The sequence below is a fragment of the Doryrhamphus excisus genome, chromosome 10 (genome assembly GCF_030265055.1).
Source record: "Doryrhamphus excisus isolate RoL2022-K1 chromosome 10, RoL_Dexc_1.0, whole genome shotgun sequence".
NCBI classification, from domain to species: Eukaryota; Metazoa; Chordata; class Actinopteri; order Syngnathiformes; family Syngnathidae; genus Doryrhamphus; species Doryrhamphus excisus.
In genome coordinates, this window is record NC_080475.1 from 21,397,918 (window position 1) to 21,418,715 (window position 20,798).

At 49.1% G+C, this 20,798-nt stretch overlaps 3 protein-coding genes across 7 annotated transcripts in view; 2 read left to right on the forward strand and 1 right to left on the reverse strand.

Moving 5' to 3' along the window:
- The window catches only part of LOC131136546 (dihydropyridine-sensitive L-type skeletal muscle calcium channel subunit alpha-1-like), a 7,176-nt gene extending 1,387 nt beyond the window's left edge, over positions 1 to 5,789 (forward strand). Inside the window, exons 7-27 of one of the 2 annotated variants that reach the window (XM_058083505.1) lie at positions 1 to 118; positions 714 to 824; positions 890 to 973; positions 1,117 to 1,170; positions 1,511 to 1,558; positions 1,657 to 1,683; positions 1,781 to 1,906; positions 1,983 to 2,048; positions 2,127 to 2,218; positions 2,288 to 2,447; positions 2,522 to 2,649; positions 2,854 to 2,950; positions 3,035 to 3,137; positions 3,208 to 3,309; positions 3,378 to 3,511; positions 3,584 to 3,709; positions 3,777 to 3,973; positions 4,044 to 4,108; positions 4,416 to 4,462; positions 4,622 to 4,696; positions 4,760 to 5,789. The exon at positions 1 to 118 is cut by the window's left edge and continues 41 nt beyond it. In XM_058083505.1, the coding sequence (XP_057939488.1) occupies positions 1 to 118; positions 714 to 824; positions 890 to 973; positions 1,117 to 1,170; positions 1,511 to 1,558; positions 1,657 to 1,683; positions 1,781 to 1,906; positions 1,983 to 2,048; positions 2,127 to 2,218; positions 2,288 to 2,447; positions 2,522 to 2,649; positions 2,854 to 2,950; positions 3,035 to 3,137; positions 3,208 to 3,309; positions 3,378 to 3,511; positions 3,584 to 3,709; positions 3,777 to 3,973; positions 4,044 to 4,108; positions 4,416 to 4,462; positions 4,622 to 4,696; positions 4,760 to 5,020 (2,221 nt within the window). In that variant the 3' untranslated portion in view covers positions 5,021 to 5,789. The remainder of the gene's footprint in view (positions 119 to 713; positions 825 to 889; positions 974 to 1,116; positions 1,171 to 1,510; positions 1,559 to 1,656; positions 1,684 to 1,780; positions 1,907 to 1,982; positions 2,049 to 2,126; positions 2,219 to 2,287; positions 2,448 to 2,521; positions 2,650 to 2,853; positions 2,951 to 3,034; positions 3,138 to 3,207; positions 3,310 to 3,377; positions 3,512 to 3,583; positions 3,710 to 3,776; positions 3,974 to 4,043; positions 4,109 to 4,415; positions 4,463 to 4,621; positions 4,697 to 4,759) is intronic. The other variant, XM_058083506.1, reaches the window with a different exon arrangement.
- LOC131136545 (structural maintenance of chromosomes protein 1A) lies at positions 5,488 to 14,480 on the reverse strand. Its single transcript, XM_058083504.1, has 26 exons — positions 14,059 to 14,480; positions 13,355 to 13,543; positions 13,095 to 13,207; positions 12,770 to 12,973; positions 12,334 to 12,572; positions 11,995 to 12,253; positions 11,719 to 11,859; positions 11,568 to 11,650; positions 11,392 to 11,491; positions 10,976 to 11,083; positions 10,688 to 10,873; positions 10,157 to 10,336; positions 9,610 to 9,756; positions 9,391 to 9,528; positions 9,206 to 9,322; positions 9,026 to 9,132; positions 8,817 to 8,958; positions 8,587 to 8,732; positions 8,357 to 8,510; positions 8,170 to 8,277; positions 7,746 to 7,902; positions 7,521 to 7,675; positions 7,306 to 7,457; positions 6,707 to 6,776; positions 6,506 to 6,616; positions 5,488 to 6,117 (listed from the first exon to the last, which is right to left on the reverse strand). Exons 1-26 carry the CDS (start codon positions 14,165 to 14,167, stop codon positions 6,037 to 6,039), a joined length of 3,696 nt encoding a protein of 1,231 aa, XP_057939487.1. The 5' UTR covers positions 14,168 to 14,480; the 3' UTR covers positions 5,488 to 6,036.
- Positions 14,481 to 16,108: 1,628 nt separating this feature from the next.
- LOC131137376 (uncharacterized) lies at positions 16,109 to 20,610 on the forward strand. 4 transcript variants are annotated; one of them, XM_058085258.1, is made up of 10 exons: positions 16,109 to 16,234; positions 16,850 to 17,029; positions 17,451 to 17,599; positions 18,049 to 18,144; positions 18,757 to 18,841; positions 18,918 to 19,075; positions 19,169 to 19,295; positions 19,383 to 19,491; positions 19,584 to 19,616; positions 19,736 to 20,610. In XM_058085258.1, exons 1-10 carry the CDS (start codon positions 16,144 to 16,146, stop codon positions 20,271 to 20,273), a joined length of 1,566 nt encoding a protein of 521 aa, XP_057941241.1. In that variant the 5' UTR covers positions 16,109 to 16,143; the 3' UTR covers positions 20,274 to 20,610. The 4 variants fall into 4 exon arrangements, with proteins under 4 accessions (XP_057941241.1, XP_057941239.1, XP_057941240.1 ...); XM_058085256.1 differs by having other exon boundaries at positions 19,383 to 19,466; positions 19,736 to 20,600; XM_058085257.1 differs by lacking the exon at positions 18,757 to 18,841 and adding an exon at positions 18,501 to 18,567 and having other exon boundaries at positions 19,383 to 19,466; positions 19,736 to 20,596.
- The last annotated feature ends 188 nt before the right edge of the window (positions 20,611 to 20,798 follow it).

The window sequence follows — 20,798 nt, forward strand, 5'->3', positions numbered from 1 at the left end:
GTGCTACATCCCCAAAAACCCGTACCAGTACAGGGTCTGGTACATCGTCACGTCCTGCTACTTTGAGTACCTCATGTTCTTCCTCATCATGCTCAATACTTTGTGTCTGGGGGTGCAGGTAGGTCACGTTGCTACTACAAACACAACATATCCCAAATATTTGTGGTGGGATAGCATTAGCTAGGGCTAGCTTAGCTTCATGCTTCAGCTTCATGCTTTAGCTTCATGCTTTAGCTTCATGCTTTAGCTTCATGCTTCAGCTTCATGCTTCAGCTTCATGCTTTAGCTTCATGCTTTAGCTTCATGCTTCAGCTTCATGCTTCAGCTTCATGCTTTAGCTTCATGCTTCAGCTTCATGCTTCAGCTTCATGCTTCAGCTTCATGCTTTAGCTTCATGCTTCAGCTTCATGCTTTAGCTTCATGCTTTAGCTTCATGCTTCAGCTTCATGCTTTAGCTTCATGCTTCAGCTTCATGCTTTAGCTTCATGCTTTAGCTTCATGCTTTAGCTTCATGCTTTAGCTTCATGCTCGGATGAATGAATGAATTGGACTGTCAAGATGGAGGATTTTATCCGAGCGCAGCAGAAGGTGATCTGACCTTGTAGGTTCCAGGGAAGTCCACCTTGATTGGCATCTCTGAGCCGTGAAAGCGGACACGCCTGTGAGAGGTCTTCATCTTCACGCTACTTTCTGTCCTGTCGTTTGTGGAACAGCACTGTAACCAGTCAGACCATGTGACCAAGCTGTCGGACATCCTCAACTTGATCTTCACTGTGCTCTTCACGGTGGAGATGATTCTCAAGCTCATGGCCTTCAAAGCAAAGGTAGACCTTCATGGGAAACACCAGTCAACTGGACTTCCTCTCACTGTGGTCTTCTGTCCTGGCAGGGCTACTTTGGAGACCCCTGGAACGTGTTTGACTTCATCATCGTCATCGGAAGCGTTGTTGATGTCATCCTCAGCGAAGTGGACGTGAGTACCGACCACACGGCCTTCTCATGGAATGTTCACCTCAGGAGTTGATATGAGCGTCCCTGGCGGCAGCATCCAGACCATAGACCATAGACCATAGACCATAGACCATGACTAATGTATGTATCCGATGCTCCGACCAGACACGTATAACCGTGGCCCAGAATGGTGCCAGCTCCGCTAGCTCGCCCAACACGGTCAGTACCGTCATTGGCCATCTCCGACGCCACCGCCATCCTTCTGTCTTCTGTCGCCCTCCTCTGGAGAAGCACCCTTGTCACCCACACGCCATGATTGACACTTTCTCTCATCCCGAATGATTTGTGTGCCCATTAGAGATCACGTGTTGCTTGGACTTTCTCAGGTTGCCACGCTTTCCCCCATCTTGGCCCACAAACACACGCCGTCCGGCAGGTGGCCACGCTCCGGTGCCGCCTCTTTCACACCCTCCTTCCTTCTACGCTTGGTTGCTTTTTACTCTCAAACGCTCATTTTTACTCTCCGCCATCTCACTTGACCTCTGCTTGTCCTTCACAGACCGCCCTGGCCGCCAGTGGGGGGCTCTACTGTCTCCAAGGCTGTGAGGTAAATATCACGCTAGCCTTGCGTTGTACAGCATGCTTTGTCGTGGGCAGCGTTATACTTCCTGGGTCTTCCTACGTCTTCTCTTCTACGTTTTGCAGGACACGAATCCCATGCAAGCAATCGCAGTAAGCATCCACATGACCATCATCATCATCATCATCATAAGTACTCTTATGGTCCTCTCATCTCCTGGACATGGAATTATTCTCCTCTTGTCCCCAGGCCTCGGAAAACGCCTCCGTTTCCATCACGTTTTTCCGACTCTTCCGTGTCATGCGCCTGGTCAAGCTACTGAACCGATCCGAGGGCATCCGCAACCTCCTGTGGACGTTCATCAAGTCCTTCCAGGTCTCCGTCACGGTGGACATTACCACGTCCCATTCCACAAACGGGCTGACTGGCTCTTCTTCTCTGGTGTCTTCAGGCTCTTCCTCACGTGGCTCTGCTCATCGTGATGCTCTTCTTCATCTACGCCGTCATCGGGATGCAGGTATGGATGCTCTCCTCCGGCTTCCACGCCTGATGGTGCTCACCATGGAAGCTCAGGGCCACCATGGCATCCTTTCAGATTTTCGGGAAGATAGCCTTGGTGGATGGCACGGAAATCAACCGCAACAACAACTTCCAGACGTTCCCGCAGGCGGTTCTCATGCTATTCCGGCAAGTTCTCCATCAAAGCTCCCGGGGTCCACAACCGAGGCCAGATCTCACTGTGGTTTCCATCTGCAGGTGTGCTACTGGAGAAGGATGGGAGGAGGTCATGATGGCGTCCATGTACGGGAAGAAGTGTGACCCCAAGTCCGACTTCCTGCCAAGGGAGGAGTACACTTGTGGCTCCAACTTTGCCGTCTTCTACTTCCTAAGCTTCTACTGTCTCTGTGCCTTCTTGGTCAGCATCTCCAGTACTTCCACCGTACATCTCCTGCTTCCTCGCTCTTCATTCTGTGTGGCCTCCTCCTGCAGATCCTCAACCTGTTTGTCGCCGTCATCATGGACAACTTTGACTACCTGACGCGGGATTGGTCCCTGCTTGGTCCTCACCACCTGGATGAGTTCAAGAAGATCTGGGCTGAATATGACCCAGAGGCCACGTAAGCCACCATGCTCTTCATCAGATGGATGCTAGCATCTCTGAACCAGCAGACACCAGGAAGGACGCAGACCTTGGAGTTCTTCCTTGCTCTGTGTATTATATGAAATATGGATTATCAATAAGACGCTTGACGAATAAGACGCTTGACCAATATGACAAATATGACCAATATGACCAATAAGACGCTTGTGTGATGTCACAGAGGGAGAATCAAACATCTGGATGTGGTGACGCTGCTACGACGCATCCAGCCTCCTTTGGGCTTCGGCAAGTTCTGTCCTCATCGAGCAGCTTGTAAGGTAAGATGACGGACAGCCCAAGTTCCCCCCCCCCCCATTGGATGCAACGTAAGACGCGTATCTCCAACGATGCCAATCCTGCAGCGTTTGGTGGGCATGAACATGCCCCTCAACAGCGACGGCACCGTCACCTTCAACGCCACCCTCTTCGCTCTGGTCAGGACGGCGCTGAAGATCAAGACGGAAGGTGGAGATCAGCCGTTTGTCTTGTTGTGCTGAGTCGGCGTACGTTGACGGGAATGTCGTCTTCCCACCAGGAAACTTTGAGCAAGCCAACGAGGAGCTCAGAGCTATCATCAAGAAAATCTGGAAGCGCACCAGCATGAAGCTCCTGGACCAGGTCATCCCCCCGATAGGAGGCGAGTGCTCCGATGGATGGAACCTCTCCTCCTGAGCTTGTTCATAATTCCTCTTTCCCGGTTTTCAGATGATGAGGTCACCGTGGGGAAATTCTACGCCACGTTCTTGCTTCAGGATCATTTACGGAAGTTCCTGAAGCGTCAGGAGGAATACTACGGCTACCGGCCCACGAAGAAGAACGCCTCAGGCCCTGAGATCCAGGTAACCGACCTTCTTCACGCATGTTGTCTTCTCTGTTGATCTTCTACTTATGTTCCTCCTTGTAATCCTCAGGCCGGTCTGAGGAGTATCGAGGATGAGGCGGCTCCGGAAATGCACAGGGCCATTTCTGGAGACCTGCAGAATGAGGAAGAGATGGACAGAGCGATGGAGGACGCTGGAGAAGAGCTTATTTACCAGGTGAGGAGCACTGCAAAATATGGAGGAAACAGGAAGTGAGAACAAAGTGATGCCGATGTCGTTCCAGCGTACGCATGGCTTGTTTGGGAATCGCGTGGAGTCTTTCTCGGCTGACAATAGCGACACCCAGTCCCCGCACATGACCAACCAGAGGCCCCTCAAGTTCTTGGAAAACCATCCCGAGTCCTCCGTTGAGGATCCCATTGCAGACTTCCTCGCCAGCACGGCCCCCAAAGACAACACCAACAACAACGCCTTCGCAGAGTAAAGCACAGCCATGGCGCCCACGCGCTGCTGGGGGCGTGTCTGACGGCGGCGCCTTCTTGTCTTTCAGGTTTTCGTTGGAAAGAGAAGGCAGTCCTGAAGAGTTGGATGGTCCCGGTGAGGATCCAGACCAAGGTACTGTCCACACTGGGGGGGGCTTGGTCAGTCCAGGTTGCATCTGCCACCAACAAAATCCCTTTGGTTCGTTTGGAAAGTTTCTATGATCAAAACGTCCGTAAAAACGAGACTTAGTGATCCGGACTTTGGTTCATACCGCTTCTCTACCCGCCGTCCCTTCATGGGGGCACGGCGCTTCGAGAACCAAACATTGGACCACCAGCTAAGGGTCTGAAAATAGGCTGCAGAACCTGTCCAGATACGGCTTGTCTTTACTTGCTTCTACTTGCTGTACAAAACCAAAATCTCATTTGTCCTCCCTAAGAGAACCGCCACTCCTGGACCTTCCCAGGGAGGACGGACGCTACGCAGGTAATATTTGACAAGAAATCAGAGCCCGGCCCTGTGGGCCCCATTCTTTGCTCAGTTGGGCTTTTCAGATTACGGTTAGCATTCCTGTTATGATGGGGACACGCTAGGGATTATCATTTACGTTGTTTGTGAGACTAACCTTTTTTGGGTTTTTTGCAGTTCCCTTATAAGCCGAGGCTCAGCGACAGTCCAAACGGCAGCTCCCATAGTGCCGCCGCCCACCTTTTCCAGGAGGTAAGATCATCTATTTCATGGACCTGTCAATGGACTCGACATACATTGCGTATTGCGACACAGGAGACGGCGGACGTCGTGCACACAACTCTAGAAGACATGGAAGACGTAGCTCGGGCTCTCCTCAACCAGCGCCCCAGCTGCATGGCCCCCGTCAAAAAGAAACGCCCCGTCCCTGTGCCTCCTTGCCCCCAGGCTGCAGCATCCAGGGACCCGGAGCGTCCGGACCCGGCTGTGAGGAGGAAGAGGCGTCCTGGTCCTCCAGCTTCCTCCGCTCATGTCCAGACTAGAACGGAGCTGCCTGAGGCCGATTATGACGTTTAGAGGTCACATGGTGTTTAAAACATATTTTTATTTGAGAAGGTGAGCACATCCTGATGGTCTGAAAGGCAGCTGAGATGTGGTGGAAACACACTGAAATATTGGAATTGGAAGTAACTGCAAGTACAAATTACTATCCCTAAAAACATTTGTATTAAAGGTTAACAATGGACAAAATGTGATTAATCCTAATTTCAATATTTAATCAAGTGTAAATAATGGATGAAAGCGCTGTTGAGTGAAGGTAATGCTTTAAAATGGACGGCCCCCTGCGGGCTACGCTGGTGTAAAGTGAGTCCGTCTATTAATAGTCCTGCCTAGTGAGCAGGCCGCTTATGGCCTGGAATGTCGTGCAGTATCCCGGGTGGGTGGCTTGTATTCAACTAAAAGTGTTGTTGAGATCTGGGATTTAAACACATACAATCCAATAAAAACTTGAATCTCAAAGTAAACATTAGCAAAGACCTTAAATAATTCAAACGATATTTATTGAAAGCGGACGAATGAATAAAAGAGCATAGACCTGACTCACATAGAGCTGACTCACATAGACCTGTCTCACATAGACCTGACTCACATAGAGCTGACTCACATAGACCTGTCTCACATAGACCTGTCTCACATAGAGCTGACTCACATAGAGCTGACTCACATAGATCTCTTCCCACAGTGAAGCTGACTCGGGAATATCTGCTGGGCTCCATGATGTAGCATCAACTACACACTAGTCACAATAAAACACAACAAAATGCTAAATGTACATTTTAGGAATAGGCACATCCTTGGGGGGGGGGGGGGGGGTCCCATGATGTGTCTGCTTAAAAAAAAGTGGTATTCAATACTCATGACATGTACATACTGTATATGGTGGCTATCACTGTTTACAGGACAACCCTAAACTACCAAAAAGATTCTATTCCCTAATATCAAATCATATGACAGGAGCGATCATAGAAGGAAAGGATGGAGGAGAGGAATCAGGGAATGACCTTTGGACCTTTGATGATGGAACAGTCTTCTTATTCGTTGGGGTTTGGGTTGGCGTCGGGATACTGGGAGAGGTCAAAGGTGAGCACTTTGCTGATGACACAGTCTCCTTGCTGTGGGTGGGAAAAGAGGAGAGATGATTAGTGGGTGGGGGGGGGGCATCAACCCCTTTCATGATGAAGCCTTAAGGTGCCAATCCTATGTTTCTGGTCATGTGACAAAAGAGGAAATGGTTCATATTGTCAATAATTGTATCAAGCAATAAAGTGAAGGAATCAAGTGAAGAAGAACGGGCGCTCTAATCTAATCTAATCATTTATCATCTAAGCCTTAAATGAGGGACATATGGATGATGATGATGACGTCAGACGGATATCCGTATCGCCTAATACTCAAGCTGCAATATCGGAAGTGAAAGGCTGTGCTGATTTGTGCCAGTTGGTTCAGGATTAGGTTGGATGAGGTTGGACAAGGACACGTGGCTAAAAGGGAGATACGCACCTCCGGATAAACACCAATGAGGGAGTCCGCCTTGGTGTAGAACTCCTCCTTCAGGGAGATGACGATGGCCTGGAAGTTCTGGACTGACTGGTCTTTGATATAATTGGCCACCTGGGAAGGGAAGACGGGACGTTGCAATGAGGGCTGCGGGAAGAACCGGATGACCACTGGGGAGGGTCCAACACTCGTATGGGCACGCACCTTGCCGATGTTGGTGTTGTCAAGCGCAGCGTCAATCTCGTCAAGGACAAAGAAGGGCGCGGGTTTGTAGCTGAGTAGATATGTCAAGCAGTAGTAAGTCAAAATGTTGCATACATGGTCATACATACATACACGGTCATACATACATACACGGTCATACATACATACACGGTCATACATACACGGTCATACATACATACATAGTCATACATACACGGTCATACATACATACATACATACATAGTCATACATACATACACGGTCATACATACATACACGGTCATACATACATACACGGTCATACATACACGGTCATACATACATACATAGTCATACATACACGGTCATACATACATACATACATACATAGTCATACATACATACACGGTCATACATACATACACGGTCATACATACATACACGGTCATACATACACGGTCATACATACATACATAGTCATACATACACGGTCATACATACATACATACATACATAGTCATACATACATACACGGTCATACATACATACACAGTCATACATACACAGTCATACATACACAGTCATACATACATAGACTCCCCCATGTAATGTTGTGTCACCTGTGAATAGCAAAGAGCAGAGCCAAGGCCGCCACGGTCTTCTCTCCTCCAGACAGGTTGTCCATGGGTCGAAACCTCTTTCCTGGGGCCACGCAGTTATAGTTGATGCCGTCCAGGTAGGGCTCCTCTGGGTTCTCCGGCCCCAGGAAGGCCTAGGAAACGATTGTGATGACAAACGTAGCGTTCCCTCAAAGCGAGGCTCATCCTGGACGTACCTGGGCGCTGCTGTTACGTGAGAGGGCCTTGTAGATCTCATCGATGTTTGTGGCGACAGACTCAAAGCAGGTATTGAAGCGATCGAAACGCTCCTTCTTGATCTGCTCGAAGGCTTGTTTGGCCTTCTTGGCCCTCTTGCGAGCGGCTTCAAACTCTGGGAGGGACAGAAGGTTGACATTGCCGCTTCCTCCCGTTGAGTCCGCCTCCGGTCTGCCGCAACTCACCGTCGCTGGTTTCTTGGAACTTGTCCCTGACGCTCTCCAGCTTCTCCATGGCCTTCATGTTGGGGGCGCTGATTCTCTGCAAGATGCTCTGCTGCTCGTTCAGACGCTGCTGCAGCGTGTTGGTCTCCGCCTTGATCTCCTCCTCGGACAAGGCATCCTGCGGGAACAAGCTGGACTCTTCATCCTTGTGGTCACAGTCTACCACACTGGAGGTGCGTGCGGCACGTAGCCAACATTGTCTAGTAGCCACGGAAATGACATGGAAAACCATGGAATGTTATCCTCCAGGGATGTACCGTTTTTTAAACCACTATAGCGGAACGACTTTCCTCAGCACGAAATCTGACCAGAGGTGGGGAGGGAGTGGCATAGAAGACATGAAAGGAGGTGTGGCGTGGCGTGGGCGTGGCCTGGCGTGGCGTACCTTGAGGTCTTCAGACAGATTGCTGTAGTCGATCTCAATGAGCGCCTCCTTAGCCAGGACGCTGCTGGAGGTCCTCTGGCTGCTGGACTCGTCGGTCTGAGAGCTCCCCTGAGAAGACGAGAGGGAGGGGGGCGTGGCTTGTCAGTCCATCCCAAAAGCAGGCAGCACCCGGGACGCACCCACGTACCTCCCCCTGGCTGATGTCGTCCATCGTCCCCGAGCGAAGAGGCAGCCTGATGTCCTGCATCTTGCAGGCCTGCAGCAGGTTGTGGCGATCGCTGCGCTTCTGCTCCAGCTTCGTCTCGATGGCCGTCACTTCCTTTTGGAGCTGCGTCAACTCCCTAGAAGCAACGACAAGGACGCTTGGAGCTGGCAGAACCTTGGAAGAAGTGACATGTCGCTATTGCAGCCGCTCACTTGTTGGCACCGCCCAGTTTTTTGCGGATCTCCTCCATGTCGTGGTTCTTGTCATTGACTTCAGATTTCTTGGTGAGGTGCTGGTTCTTCAGGTCTTGGAGCTGCGCCATTGTCTCATCAATGATCTTCATGTGTCTGTGCTCCTCCTGAGGAGGAGAAGAGAGAAAACGAGACGTGAGCATGGACTGACTTGGACTGGTGGCCATCATTGATGATGTTCTCATCCATACCTTCTTCAGGCGTTCAATTTCAGCCTCGTCCTTCTTGACAGTCTGCTCCCACATCATGACCTTCTCCTGGTCCTCCTTGAGTTGGTTCTTCTCATAGTCCACCTGGATTCCCAGGCGGGTCTTCTGGGTCTCAAATTCCAGACTGAGACAACATCTCGTGTCAAATTGGACTTGCGAGAGAATTATGAGAAGAAAGCAGAAGAACTCACCGCTTTTTGGCAATCTCATTCTGCCTCTTGACCTTCTCCTCCTCAAACTCTCTGATGTTCCTTACTCCAATCTCCTTGCAGAACTCCACAAACACCTCATCCTCCACCTGAACAGCGTTGCCGATGGTTACCGCATTGGCACGTACTTAGCACAGACGCCATCGAATGACTCCAACCTACCAGGTTCATGCGGTCTCGGAGGTCCGTGATTTCCCTCTCGCGGGACTGGATGATCCTCTTGATGTCATTGATGCGAGGACCAAAGTTGGCCAACTCGCTTTCCAGCTTAGACTTCTCCTGCAGGGCACGGAAGGACGTTTAGAGACAGGACTGCCAAGGGAGGAGCAGACGTCAACAAGCTGTACCTGCATGTTGAGTGACAGGTGTCGTGTCTTGGTCTGCTCCAGGTCACTCTGAGAATACTTCAGTCTCATTTGAAGGCCGTGGGCCTGAGACTGGACCTGACGCAGCTCGGCCTCCTTCCTCTTGGCCTTCATTTGCTCCTGCAATGTAAACATGGCATTAGTTGGCATTAGTTGGGGTCACAATGAACCAATGTTTTAAAGGGAGAGCATCCAAATTACTTTGAGCTCATCCGTCAGCTTCTCTTTCTTCTCTTTGAGTTTGTCTACCGCTTTCTCATCCCAACGCCTGGCCTTGGCCTTCAGGTCGCTGGCTCCTCCAGAAATGACTCCGGATTTTTGGAAAAGTGTTCCATCCAGTGCGACAGTCTAGATGTGGCCAGAGGAGATAAACAAGAACATGACATCAGCACATCATATCAAATCTGAACTTGTCATGCAGTCTTCCCTCCTTTATCGCGGGGACAGGGTCCCAAAATAGGCCGCAATAAGTGTAACCCCCCAAGTAGCCACCTTTTTTAACCCTGAATATTATAAATGTTTTTAAGGCTAAATTGGCCAACATCTTCTCCCATTTCTTTCAAAGTTCAACCCTTTTTTCAATTTCAATAATCAACCTACAGGTCCGACACAAGAAATGACTGGATTTCACTCCTGGCATCATTCCGCTGTACTGTACCTTTTTAGTCAGGTTCTCCTAGTGAAAAAGCTCCGAGTAGAGCCCTGCCATACGCGTACGAGTGGGGAATAGTAATAACGTAGTTCGTACCTTGTGCCTGTATGGGCCTCCAAAGGCAATCCTCCTTGCGTCCTCCACATTCTCACAAACCAGAGCGTTGCCGCATGCATACTGCAGAGCTTTCTTAATATGTGGAGGCTCGTAGCGGATCACGTCGATCACCAGCTTGGCGCCACGCAGCTCTCGAAGTTTTTCGTCTGTTGGCTTCACCTGTGATGAAACAAGACAAAGACTTCAAATAAAGTTAAGGAAAAAATACACGTATCTAATCATGGCTCTTTTTTGACGGCTGCATTTCTTAATACCATATTTAAACAAACTCTTTCCACTGCCATTTAAATGAAACATTATCAATAATAAACAATTCTTTCAGGGCTCACGTATCTGAAACGTTGGCATCATTTAACACAGAGAGAGACTACACCAGTCCAACTACATTTATAGGTCAGGGAAAGCGTCATGGAAACGTCACATGACTCATCATCGTGTTCCTGTGCTCCGAGTGAAAAAGCTCAAGTCCAAACTACTGTTGACATGCAATTCATGAACGTGGATATTTACCTCCAGGTAGTCAAGAGGAAGGAAGGTCTCGGGTTCTCCTCTCTGCTCCTTGATGTACTGAATACAATCTCTGCCCGTCTTCTCCGAGTCAACAATGATGGCATCCATGTTCTTGCCCAGCACTTTGGTCACAGCGATCTGATATTTCTTCTGAGTGGGTTGGCACAAGTCGATCAAGCGGCCATACTGCAGAAGAAAAAGAAAAGTCTTCAACACCAGTCGAGTAAAATCTGAATGATGTCGCTGCAAACAAAAAGATGGGAAGGAGTGATGGAACATCAAGCTCACCACAGAGCCTGGGTAAAGTCGTTTGATGCTCTCCATGATCTCAGCCTTGCGTTGCTGTCGACTGTTCTCCTGCCTGTCGATCCTGGCGTCCCCCAGTTGCTCCATGACCTTATTAGAGAGAAACATAAGCTTGTGTGAGACTAGCACTGGGTCATATGGAGATATGACAAAATATTCATATTTACTTTAAGCACTACATCAAAATCAACCATATCCTTGGTATCCATATAGACTGGATTTGTGCTGCATCTCCCTCATGCCTGCCAGCAGGAGGCCCAGTTGAAGCTAACAGGCTACCGTGTGTGCGGTGGAAGAGGTCGGCAAGGATTAAGCAGTAACTCGGTAATATGGAGGTCCTAGGGCCCAGGCCTACGTGAGACTTAGGGTGACTTCTAGACACGCTAAGATGTTCACACCTGATTCAGCTCCATGTTGATCTCATCAATCCTCCTCTTGGCCATTTCCACCTCCTCAGTCAGCTCCTCTTCCATACGCTTCTGCTCATCCAGAGACTGCCTGAGGAGCACAGCAAACATTGTGTGAATACGCAGCAAACGAGATCAAAGTTTCAGTGCAATGCCATGAAGCAGACCTGCTGGTGGTGATGTAATCTTCCAACTTCTCAATGCGCTTCTGGTTCTCCTCAATTTCACGAATTTTCTGTTTGATTTTGGCCTGCAGGGGAAAAAAAACAATTGCTGCGTGCATTCTTTCCTTTAATTGGCTAGACGTGTCCATGTTACCTCCGTCTCTACTTTCTTCCTTTCCTCCAAGTCGAGGCGGTCTTGATCAGCTTTTTGGTCCCGGTTGAACTTCTCCAGCTCCTGTGCTAAAGTGGCTGCACGTTTACTGGCCTCCTCCTTCAGACGATGGTACTGCTTCACCTACAAAAGGACACGGCAGGTTACTTCAGGTTTCATAAAACGTATATTATTCATAGTACATTTCCCAAACCTTTTTTTTTACATTTGAATGCAATATTGTGATACTGATACTGATTATGAACACTACTGTGGTACCTGGTTCTCCTCCAGGGTGAGGTCCTGGCCCTGGCTCTGTGCCTCCTCCTCCATGCGCTCCTCAAAGTCTTGCTTGGCCAGCTCCACCGCTCTCATCTCTTTGTCCAGCTCATCCATGTCTGCCTTGCGCTTCTTGTACATCTTCTGGGCGTTCTGCAATGACTTCCGAGCTGCCTCCAGCTTCTTGATCTTGTGTGAAGTGTTCTCTTTGGCCTTGATGTACTGCGGCCTCTTCTGGTTAAGCTCGGAGTCTTTTTCTCTGAGGGCAAAAGGCCAAACATTTGCACAGGATGGCTTTGGAATCCAACTGAAAGATGCACCGCCACGCCAATCACTCACTTGATCTCTTTTTCTATTGTCTGCTGCTCCCTCATGAGCCTGCCGAGCTCCTTCTTCTTGTCTTTCAGCTCCTCCTCCACATGGTCCATTTTCTTGCGGTCCTTGTCGATCTCCTTGTTTCGCTGGCCAAGCTCTTTATTCAGCTTCTCAATCTCCGTCTCATTGTGGTAGAGCTTGAAGAGCTGCAACTGAACGCTGGCCCTCGCGACTTCATCCTTCAGTCGCTGGTAGCGCTCAGCCTGCACCAAAGATGGCCCATGAGCACATTCAAGGCTTTCAAGAAAGGTTTGATTGGGTTTGATGGGCGTATATAAGTCAGAAAAAAACCCTATTGAAGCCTGCATGCAGATATTAACCAACAACAACTTTCTTCTTTAAAGCCAAGATGTCCAAATATCAACACATTTGCCAACAGGACTCTAAATGATGGACGCACCTCCTCTTTTTCCTGCTTAGCCTCTTTGCGCTCCGCTGCAATGTTCTTCTTGCGATGGTAGTTGAACTGCGTGTCTTCCTCGGCTTTCACCATCTCCTTCTTCCTCCGGTCATACTCCTGCGCCAGCTCCCCGGAACGCGAGATCTCCTCAAACAGAGCTGTACGCTCCTTTGGGTTCTTCATAGCGATGGACTCCACGGCTCCCTACAGGAAGAATGAGGAGAACCACTGTAATGTATTTCACTCCAACAAACGTGTCTGCCCATCGGATATTCGGGAGCACTGAAAGGATGCCAACACAATGTTGGTTAAATGTTCGGCTCACCTGGAATACCAAAAAGTTTCGAGCCTTGATGAGAATACCAAGTTTTTCCAACTCCTCGCTGTACTCTGGCAAGCCCACAACTTTGTTGTTGATGCGGTATTCAGAGGAGGATCCTGATTCACAATTGAACAGAAGGTCAAAGTTCAGGGTCACAAGGTCATTACATTGAAGAAGCCTGAAAGTGTTGCAATAGTGTGGTAATACTCTAGTGCCACAACGGCGTGTTTCAACAACGGCAGCCAAAGGACGTTCATTCATACCAATAATCATCCTGGTGAAGGAGCGCTCCTCTCCTGTGTCCTCCTGGTAAACCATACTGACAAAAGCTCTGTTGGCAGCTGGCTTCCCAACAGGCGCGCCATGGATCAGATCCTTCAGAGTCTTCACACGCAAGTTACTAGTCTTCTCTGCTAGCACAAAGCTAATAGCATCCATGAGGTTGGACTTTCCTGCAACGACAGCGAGATTCATTAGTGTGCTTATAGATAACAGTTTCATGTACTGAGCCAAATAGAAGATAACGGACATAGTCTTCAATTTCTTATGCATTTTAATGCCTGGTACAACTAGGCACAGTTGTTTTGGACAAATATAACGATGACAACAAAAATAGTAAATTTTTTTGGAAATACAACGCTACATGCATGTTTTGTTTTTTTTTGTGGGTTTTTAAAAATATGGGAATACCTGGAGAAAACCCACACACCCACGGGGTGAATATGCTCACTGATTTATTAATCTACAGACACAATAATGCAGACTTGCACAAGCTAAAGAAGAGCGACAATAGAATGTGCTGTAGATGCAGGAGTATCTTAAAGATGCACTTGGTTTAGATGCATGTATTGTATGCAGTGTAAACAAGTGCTACCAGCAGTGCCATGCCAATGTTGCAGTCTAGTAACAGTAACAGTAACAGTAACAAGAGTGTAGCAACATGCTAGCTATCGCAACCCTAACTTACCAGATCCATTTGGCCCAATGATCGCCGTGAACTTGTGAAAAGGTCCAATTATCTGCCGTCCTTTATATGACTTGAAGTTTTCGATCTCGATGAGTTTTAGGTACCCCATGGTAGTAGTATTTCAGTCCAAAGTTATGCCGCTCAAGTTTAAAAAAGGACGCTAACCACTAGGGCTAACTTGTGCTAAAAGCCGATGAATACCGGACGAGCTCTAAACAAAAACGAGCTTAAAACAAAAGGATGCGCGGAGAATATAGCTCTCTGCTCTGTGTTTTACCTAAGAATTCGACCGTAACATCGCATCGTGTATCTTGTAGCAAATCATTGCAATTGTTCCATAAACGTAACTACTCGGTTGGGATGCAGCGGAGAAAACAATGCGCCATTTTACAATCCAACAGGAAGCGCTTTGAGCGCCAGGGACGTAACTTCGTAGAATCTCGCGAGATCAAACTTGGCGGGGCGGTCTCTTCTCCTTGTTCATGGCGGATCGCCACCTACTGTACCGGAGTGTGTACTGCACTGTGTGTACTGTGGTTACAGACTTAGAGAAAAGTTGACATCAAATCAGCGGGGATTTCTCACCTCAAAAAGTCAAAGCAAACAGACACACCCTTGGTAGTATTCATACGCCTTGAAGCCATTTTCTTCATCAAGTAGCATACAACTCAAAGATATCACAATAGAAACATGGAGCATCTGCCTTGATGAAACATCTAACAACTCATCTTCTACTTCATTCATTTTCTTCCGCTTATCCCTTACGAGGGCCGTGGGGGTGCTGGAGCCTATCCCAGCTGTCTTGGGGGAGAGGCGGGGTCCATCCTGGCCAGCCAATCCCAGGGCACATATAGACAAACAACCATTCACACTCACATTCATACCTATGGACAATTTGGGGTGGCCAATTAACCTAGCATGTTTTGGTTTTCAGTGGGGTTTAAACCTGAGCCACGCCTTTCGTTAGTAGCCAGTAGTAGTCAGTAGTAGTCAGTAGTAGTCAGTAGTAATCAGTAGTAGTCAGTAGTAGTCAGTAGTAGCCAGTAGAGTAGATGAATATACTTTGAGGAGTTCCCACACTGCTGGACCCCCAAATCAACAGAGTCCCCGGTAGCCATGCAGTAGAAGTTCCCCGATGCCAAATGGTAACTTGTCGTTTTGCCACTCATGAGCTCTTTTATTGTAAAACGACAAACGGGCATGACGGCACTCACCAGTGTTCCCAGCTTGTGTTTAAAACCAGTGGTTCTCAACTGGTCAGTTGGACCCATTTTAAGTCCTTCCTCTCCCGCTCAAGCTTGGCGACGTAGGAGGGGGCAAGGAAGCCAGGAGAACCAAGCAAAGAGCCGTGACGTACCGATAACGGCTCTGTGACCACTTTTGGCTCACCACCCACCAGTTGAGAATCACTGCTTGAAACAAACAAACCCTGGAATGATTTTTCCAAATAGCCGTCACATTGTTCCCTAAATCCTAAGCCAGCTAATGTTTGCTGGTGATGACATCCTGCTGCTCAGCTCTCCCAAGTCTGGCATCTGCGTGGAGGAGTTGGACATGCTGGAACTGGTACGGATCTCCAACCAGTGATGCGTGTTATTACATTGGCCACTGTGTTTATTAACTCATGTTGTCATTTCAGCCTCAACATCAGCTGAAGGAGAAATGACAGGGCATGAATAGACCTGCCCCCCCCACCCCCCCAAAGCATCTACTCTCACTGCAAGGTCGCTTTTTATTGGCTCAACAACAATCGTAGTCACCATGGGGCAGGGAAAGGCCTTTCTAAAATTATTATTGTGGGAGCTTGGGTACACATTTCTAGAAATTATTTTTTAGCTGGAGCACCATTTTGAGATAGACAGGCAGACAGGCAGACAGGCAGACAGGCAGGAAGACAGGCAGGCAGGCAGGCAGGCAGGCAGGCAGGCAGGCAGACAGGAAGACAGACTCCTAACTGCAGCCCTGTGACTGATGGGCGTTCTCAGAAGAGGTTCCAGCACTTCCCTTAATCCTCCCCCCTCTTTAAACAGGAGAGCAGCCCCCACCTCCAGAGGTGCCAGGACGTGCACAAAGCCAGACGCAGCCATGTGGTCCTCCTGTGTGCTGATCCACGCTATCTTGGTGTGCCTTGCCCATGCAGGGATCCCTCATGATGCCATCCACTGGACCTACACGGGTAGGCTTCTTGTTGTTTGGGGTGTTAGGGTTCATGGGATGTGGTACACAAAGTAGATTTCATTTGGTGTGCAAAACAATGTTTGTGTAATGATGATGATGATGAAAGTGTACAAATATTGATAATCATCATCATCATCATCTTAACAGAAGACGATATCTCCAAAAGCTTACTGTAACAGTGGCAATGGTCATGATAATTATTAATATTATGATATTTTCATTGCAGATATTCAATATACATACAGGTAATCATTATCATCATAAACTGTTGGGAAATATAGATGACTTAAGTCCCACCGTGACTGTAAACTGATTAATATTCCAATAGCTCCCTAGCTCCCTAGCTCCCTAGCTCCCTAGCTGATGACTTGTATCAGACTGCGCTTGATGAAGCAACTGCGGAAGCAGAGACGAGAAGAACAGGCTGTCCTGTCTGACGTGTTGGTGTGTCATCCAAAGACAAACGTAGTCTGGACTCATGACAACGTTTCAAAACGAGTGTAAAACTGGACAACATTATGTTATGGAGTACTACTTCAAGATTTACAAGAAAATTGAAGTACTACTTCAAAGAAAATGCTTGAACTATTGTCTTGCGTGCGACGCGGTGCAGAGGGAGCTTTGGACCAGATGCACTGGCCCACCAAGTACCCGGCGTGTGGGGGCAGGAAACAGTCCCCAATTGACATCCAGAGACGCAGCGTGAGACACAACCCGGATATCTTGCAGCTGGAGCTCAGTGGATACGACGCTCAGAGGGGGACTTTCCTCATGTCCAACAACGGCCACTCAGGTAAGTCCCAAGTACTTCTACTGGTGGTCTACTGGTGGTACTCACCAGATGGACCTGGCATGCCTGGTTTTGGAGTGCGGGAGGAAGCCGGACACACATGGGCAGAACATGCAAACTCCACACGGAGACGTCTTCCAGATATCCCGACCGCTGGGCCAACGTAGATACGTGTCCCATGTGCAACCAAAGGTGGCGGTGCAGAAGGTGCTGTGGGAAAACCTGAAAGAAATAAGTCAAAGTGGAAAGTTAAGTGACAGCAGAGTCTAACCAGTCAGGCTTAGGAACTTGTGAAGGAAACAAGCACCACGGAGAAGCAGCAGATGAAGGCCCGTTGAAACATCTCCAAAACATCTCCAGGGAGGAAGTTCACAAATCCTTGCGTTGCACCGACCTAACCAGGTGACCATGTTGTTTCAATCAGTCCAAATCGACCTGCCCCCCACCATGAAGATCACCAAGGGCCTGCCGGGAAAATACACCGCTGTTCAGATGCATCTTCACTGGGGGGGCTGGGACCTGGAGGCCAGCGGAGCAGAACACACCATCGACGGCATCCGCTACATGGCAGAGGTACTGCTGAAAATATACATGTACACATGCCAAGTGATGTACTACGATGGACAGTAGATAAGGAAACTGGAACTCGAACTGTAGTACCAATGTAGTATTCTGCTGTTAAACCATTGTGACCTAGAACTGTAGTACCAATGTAGTATTGTGCCGTTAAGCCATTCTGACCTAGAACTGTAGTACCAATGTAGTATTCTGCTGTTAAACCATTCCGACCTAGAACTGTAGTACCAATGTAGTATTGTGCTGTTAAACCATTCTGACCTAGAACTGTAGTACCAATGTAGTATTGTGCTGTTAAACCATTCTGACCTAGAACTGTAGTACCAATGTAGTATTCTGGTGTTAAACCATTGTGACCTAGAACTGTAGTACCAATGTAGTACTGTGCTGTTAAACCATTGTGACCTAGAACTGTAGTACTTTGCCGTGTCCGTTTTGTCTTCCAGCTCCATGTGGTTCACTTCAATTCAGACAAGTACAAGAGCTTCACTGAGGCCAGAGATAAATCAGACGGGCTGGCGGTGCTGGCGTTCTTCTATGACGTACGTCTATGATGGCGTCCCCCCCCCACTTCCTGTGTTGCCGTGTGTGTTTCCTGTATCCCAGTGGCCCAGCAGACATCGTGATTCCAATATCCAATCTAATTAGGAGATCTAGTTTCCTATTTCTGTGAATGTCAGGTGGCCAGTGGCCCCTCCATGTGATGATCGCTATGGTAACAGCCTCTGGCATCCCATCATATCACTGGTGGCAATAATTAGAGATGATTGTAGCAGAGAAACACGACCAGCTAATCTGGCGTCTATTGAAATATTGGTGGCAAAGGTCACAGTCCAGGTACGCCCCCTTCTGTCCGTACACCAGACCTGTTGCTAACGTCCTGTTGCTACGTTGTCAGGACGGCCATTTTGAGAACACCTACTACAGTGACTTCATCTCCAACCTGGCCAAAATCAAATATGCAGGTAAGCAACGTCACAGGCCACTCGCTCGACTTGCCCCCCCCCCGCCCGGGCGTCCTGAGCCCAGTTCTGGTGATGAAGATGGTGATGAGAAAATAAGGCCCATCGATTAGTAGGGTCTGATTTTTTTGGTCTGCATTTCTGATGATGAAGAAATATTGTTTCTTTCCTCTCCTGCCCCCCCCCCCCCAGCAACTAGCTGGACCTACCTTCCTCAGCACCCCCATCCCAGCAGGACCGGGCTCAGGACTCCAAGCGGGGATGGGTGTGGCTTCACGTACGGGGGGGGGGGGTCATGTTAGAAGTGTGCTTGACCTGACGTCTATTGTTTTGCCTCTACTCCCCCCCGGCAGGTCAATCCATGAACATCTCCAGCCTGGATGTGCGCTCCATGCTTCCGGAGAACATGAACCATTTCTTCAGGTACCAGGGGTCCCTCACCACGCCCCCCTGCTATGAGAGCATCTTGTGGACGGTGTTCGATACCCCCATTACTCTTTCACATAACCAGGTAGGCTCCACGGTTGCCCTTGAGGACACCTTGAGGACACCTTGAGGACTTAGTGGCCACCCCCTTTTGGCTTTGTTGCCCCCCCCCCCCCAGATCAGGAAACTGGAGAGCACACTGATGGACATCGACAACAAGACCCTCTGGAACGACTACCGCGTCGCTCAGGACCTTAACGACCGAGTGGTGGAGTCGTCCTTCTTGCCGCGGCTCGGGAAAGGAAGTGTGTACTTCACCAGTATCTGAATACTTCACTCAGAAGGGAAACAAAGTATTACAAAGTATTACTCTTCATCTTTTTGCCTGCCAGCGTTTTGTCGACAAGAAGAAATCGAATCCAAGCTGCTGAAAATCGAAGGCCTGATCACGTCTCTTGGGAAGAACGTGTACTCAGGTGAGGTAGTACACAAGCTCACTAGGTACATACAAGGTGTACTTCCTGTACGGCCCAGTGCAAATACAGGGGCTCCTAGTTACTGAGCAATCTTCTACCTTTACTTGTCCTCTCCAGGAGGACCACAGCACTCACGCCCAAGCAAACACGGTGAGTTCACGGTTGTGGAGGGCTGGAGCCTACCCAAGCGGACTACACCCCGCCATGTTCATCAGTCCATCACAGGGCAAAAAATATCCATACTCACTGGTGGCTTTGGTTCTCCTCAGAACCTGCAGCTTTGTTCCCTTTGGTGCTCAACTTCCAGCCAGAGAACCTTGGAAGTTATGCAAAAGCCCACCTGGGCCGGCCCACGGATCTGGACTCCTTCACGGTCTGCATGCACGTGTGGCCGGCGGTGGAGGGGTCCCACACGGTCATCTCCTCCTCCAGCAGCAGCGAGCAGCACAAGGAGCTCCTGATCTCCATCAGCGAGGACCGAGACGGCAGGGAGGTGGGCCTCTGGATTGGCAACGAGTTCGTCAACTTGCCCTTCAGCTTCCAGTCCCACAGTTGGGCCAACTATTGCGTCACGTGGTCGTCCCGCACTGGGGGTGCGGAGCTGTGGATCAACGGCATGGTGGGGGAGCGGCGCTACCTCAAAAGTGGTTACACCATCAGCTCCGGGGGGGTGTTCATCCTGGGAAACGACCAAGACGGAATGCTGGGCATCTCCAACATGGATGCCTTCGTGGGGAGGATGACGGACGTGAACGTGTGGGACTACGCGCTCAGCACGGCGAACATTCGGGACCAGATGTCATGTGAGAGGAACGTCACGGCCCAGGGAAACGTCTTCAGTTGGGGGTCCACCAAACTCAGCCTCTACGGGGGGGTGCAGCTGGACAGTCAGTACAGATGCTCCTGAAGAACGCGTCCACCTTGATGATGCTCCCGCTTCATGGCGTACATGGGAATGTTTAAGGGTACTGTCCATATTTAGCAAGTATTTAATTGAAGTATTTAGCATACTTCATGGAAGCTTCAGGAATCTGCCAATAAAGCAACTTTAATGCTTCTACCAACCAACCATGGCTTTCATGATGTTTGATCCTACCAAAACGTTGTAGAACCAATACATCCAGTCCCATGCTAACCCCCCAGGGAGAGGACTTCCTCTACTGCCCCCCCCCTCTGAAGGCTGTGACCTTCCGTGTCTTTCACAGGCAACCTGATCCCGCCTTTGTTCCTCTCTGCAACATCTGGCAGACCTCCAGGAATGTCTTACGTCTCAGGTACCGCCGCCAACATCTAAATCACCGCCCTATACCGGAAGTGGGTGTGGCTTTACCA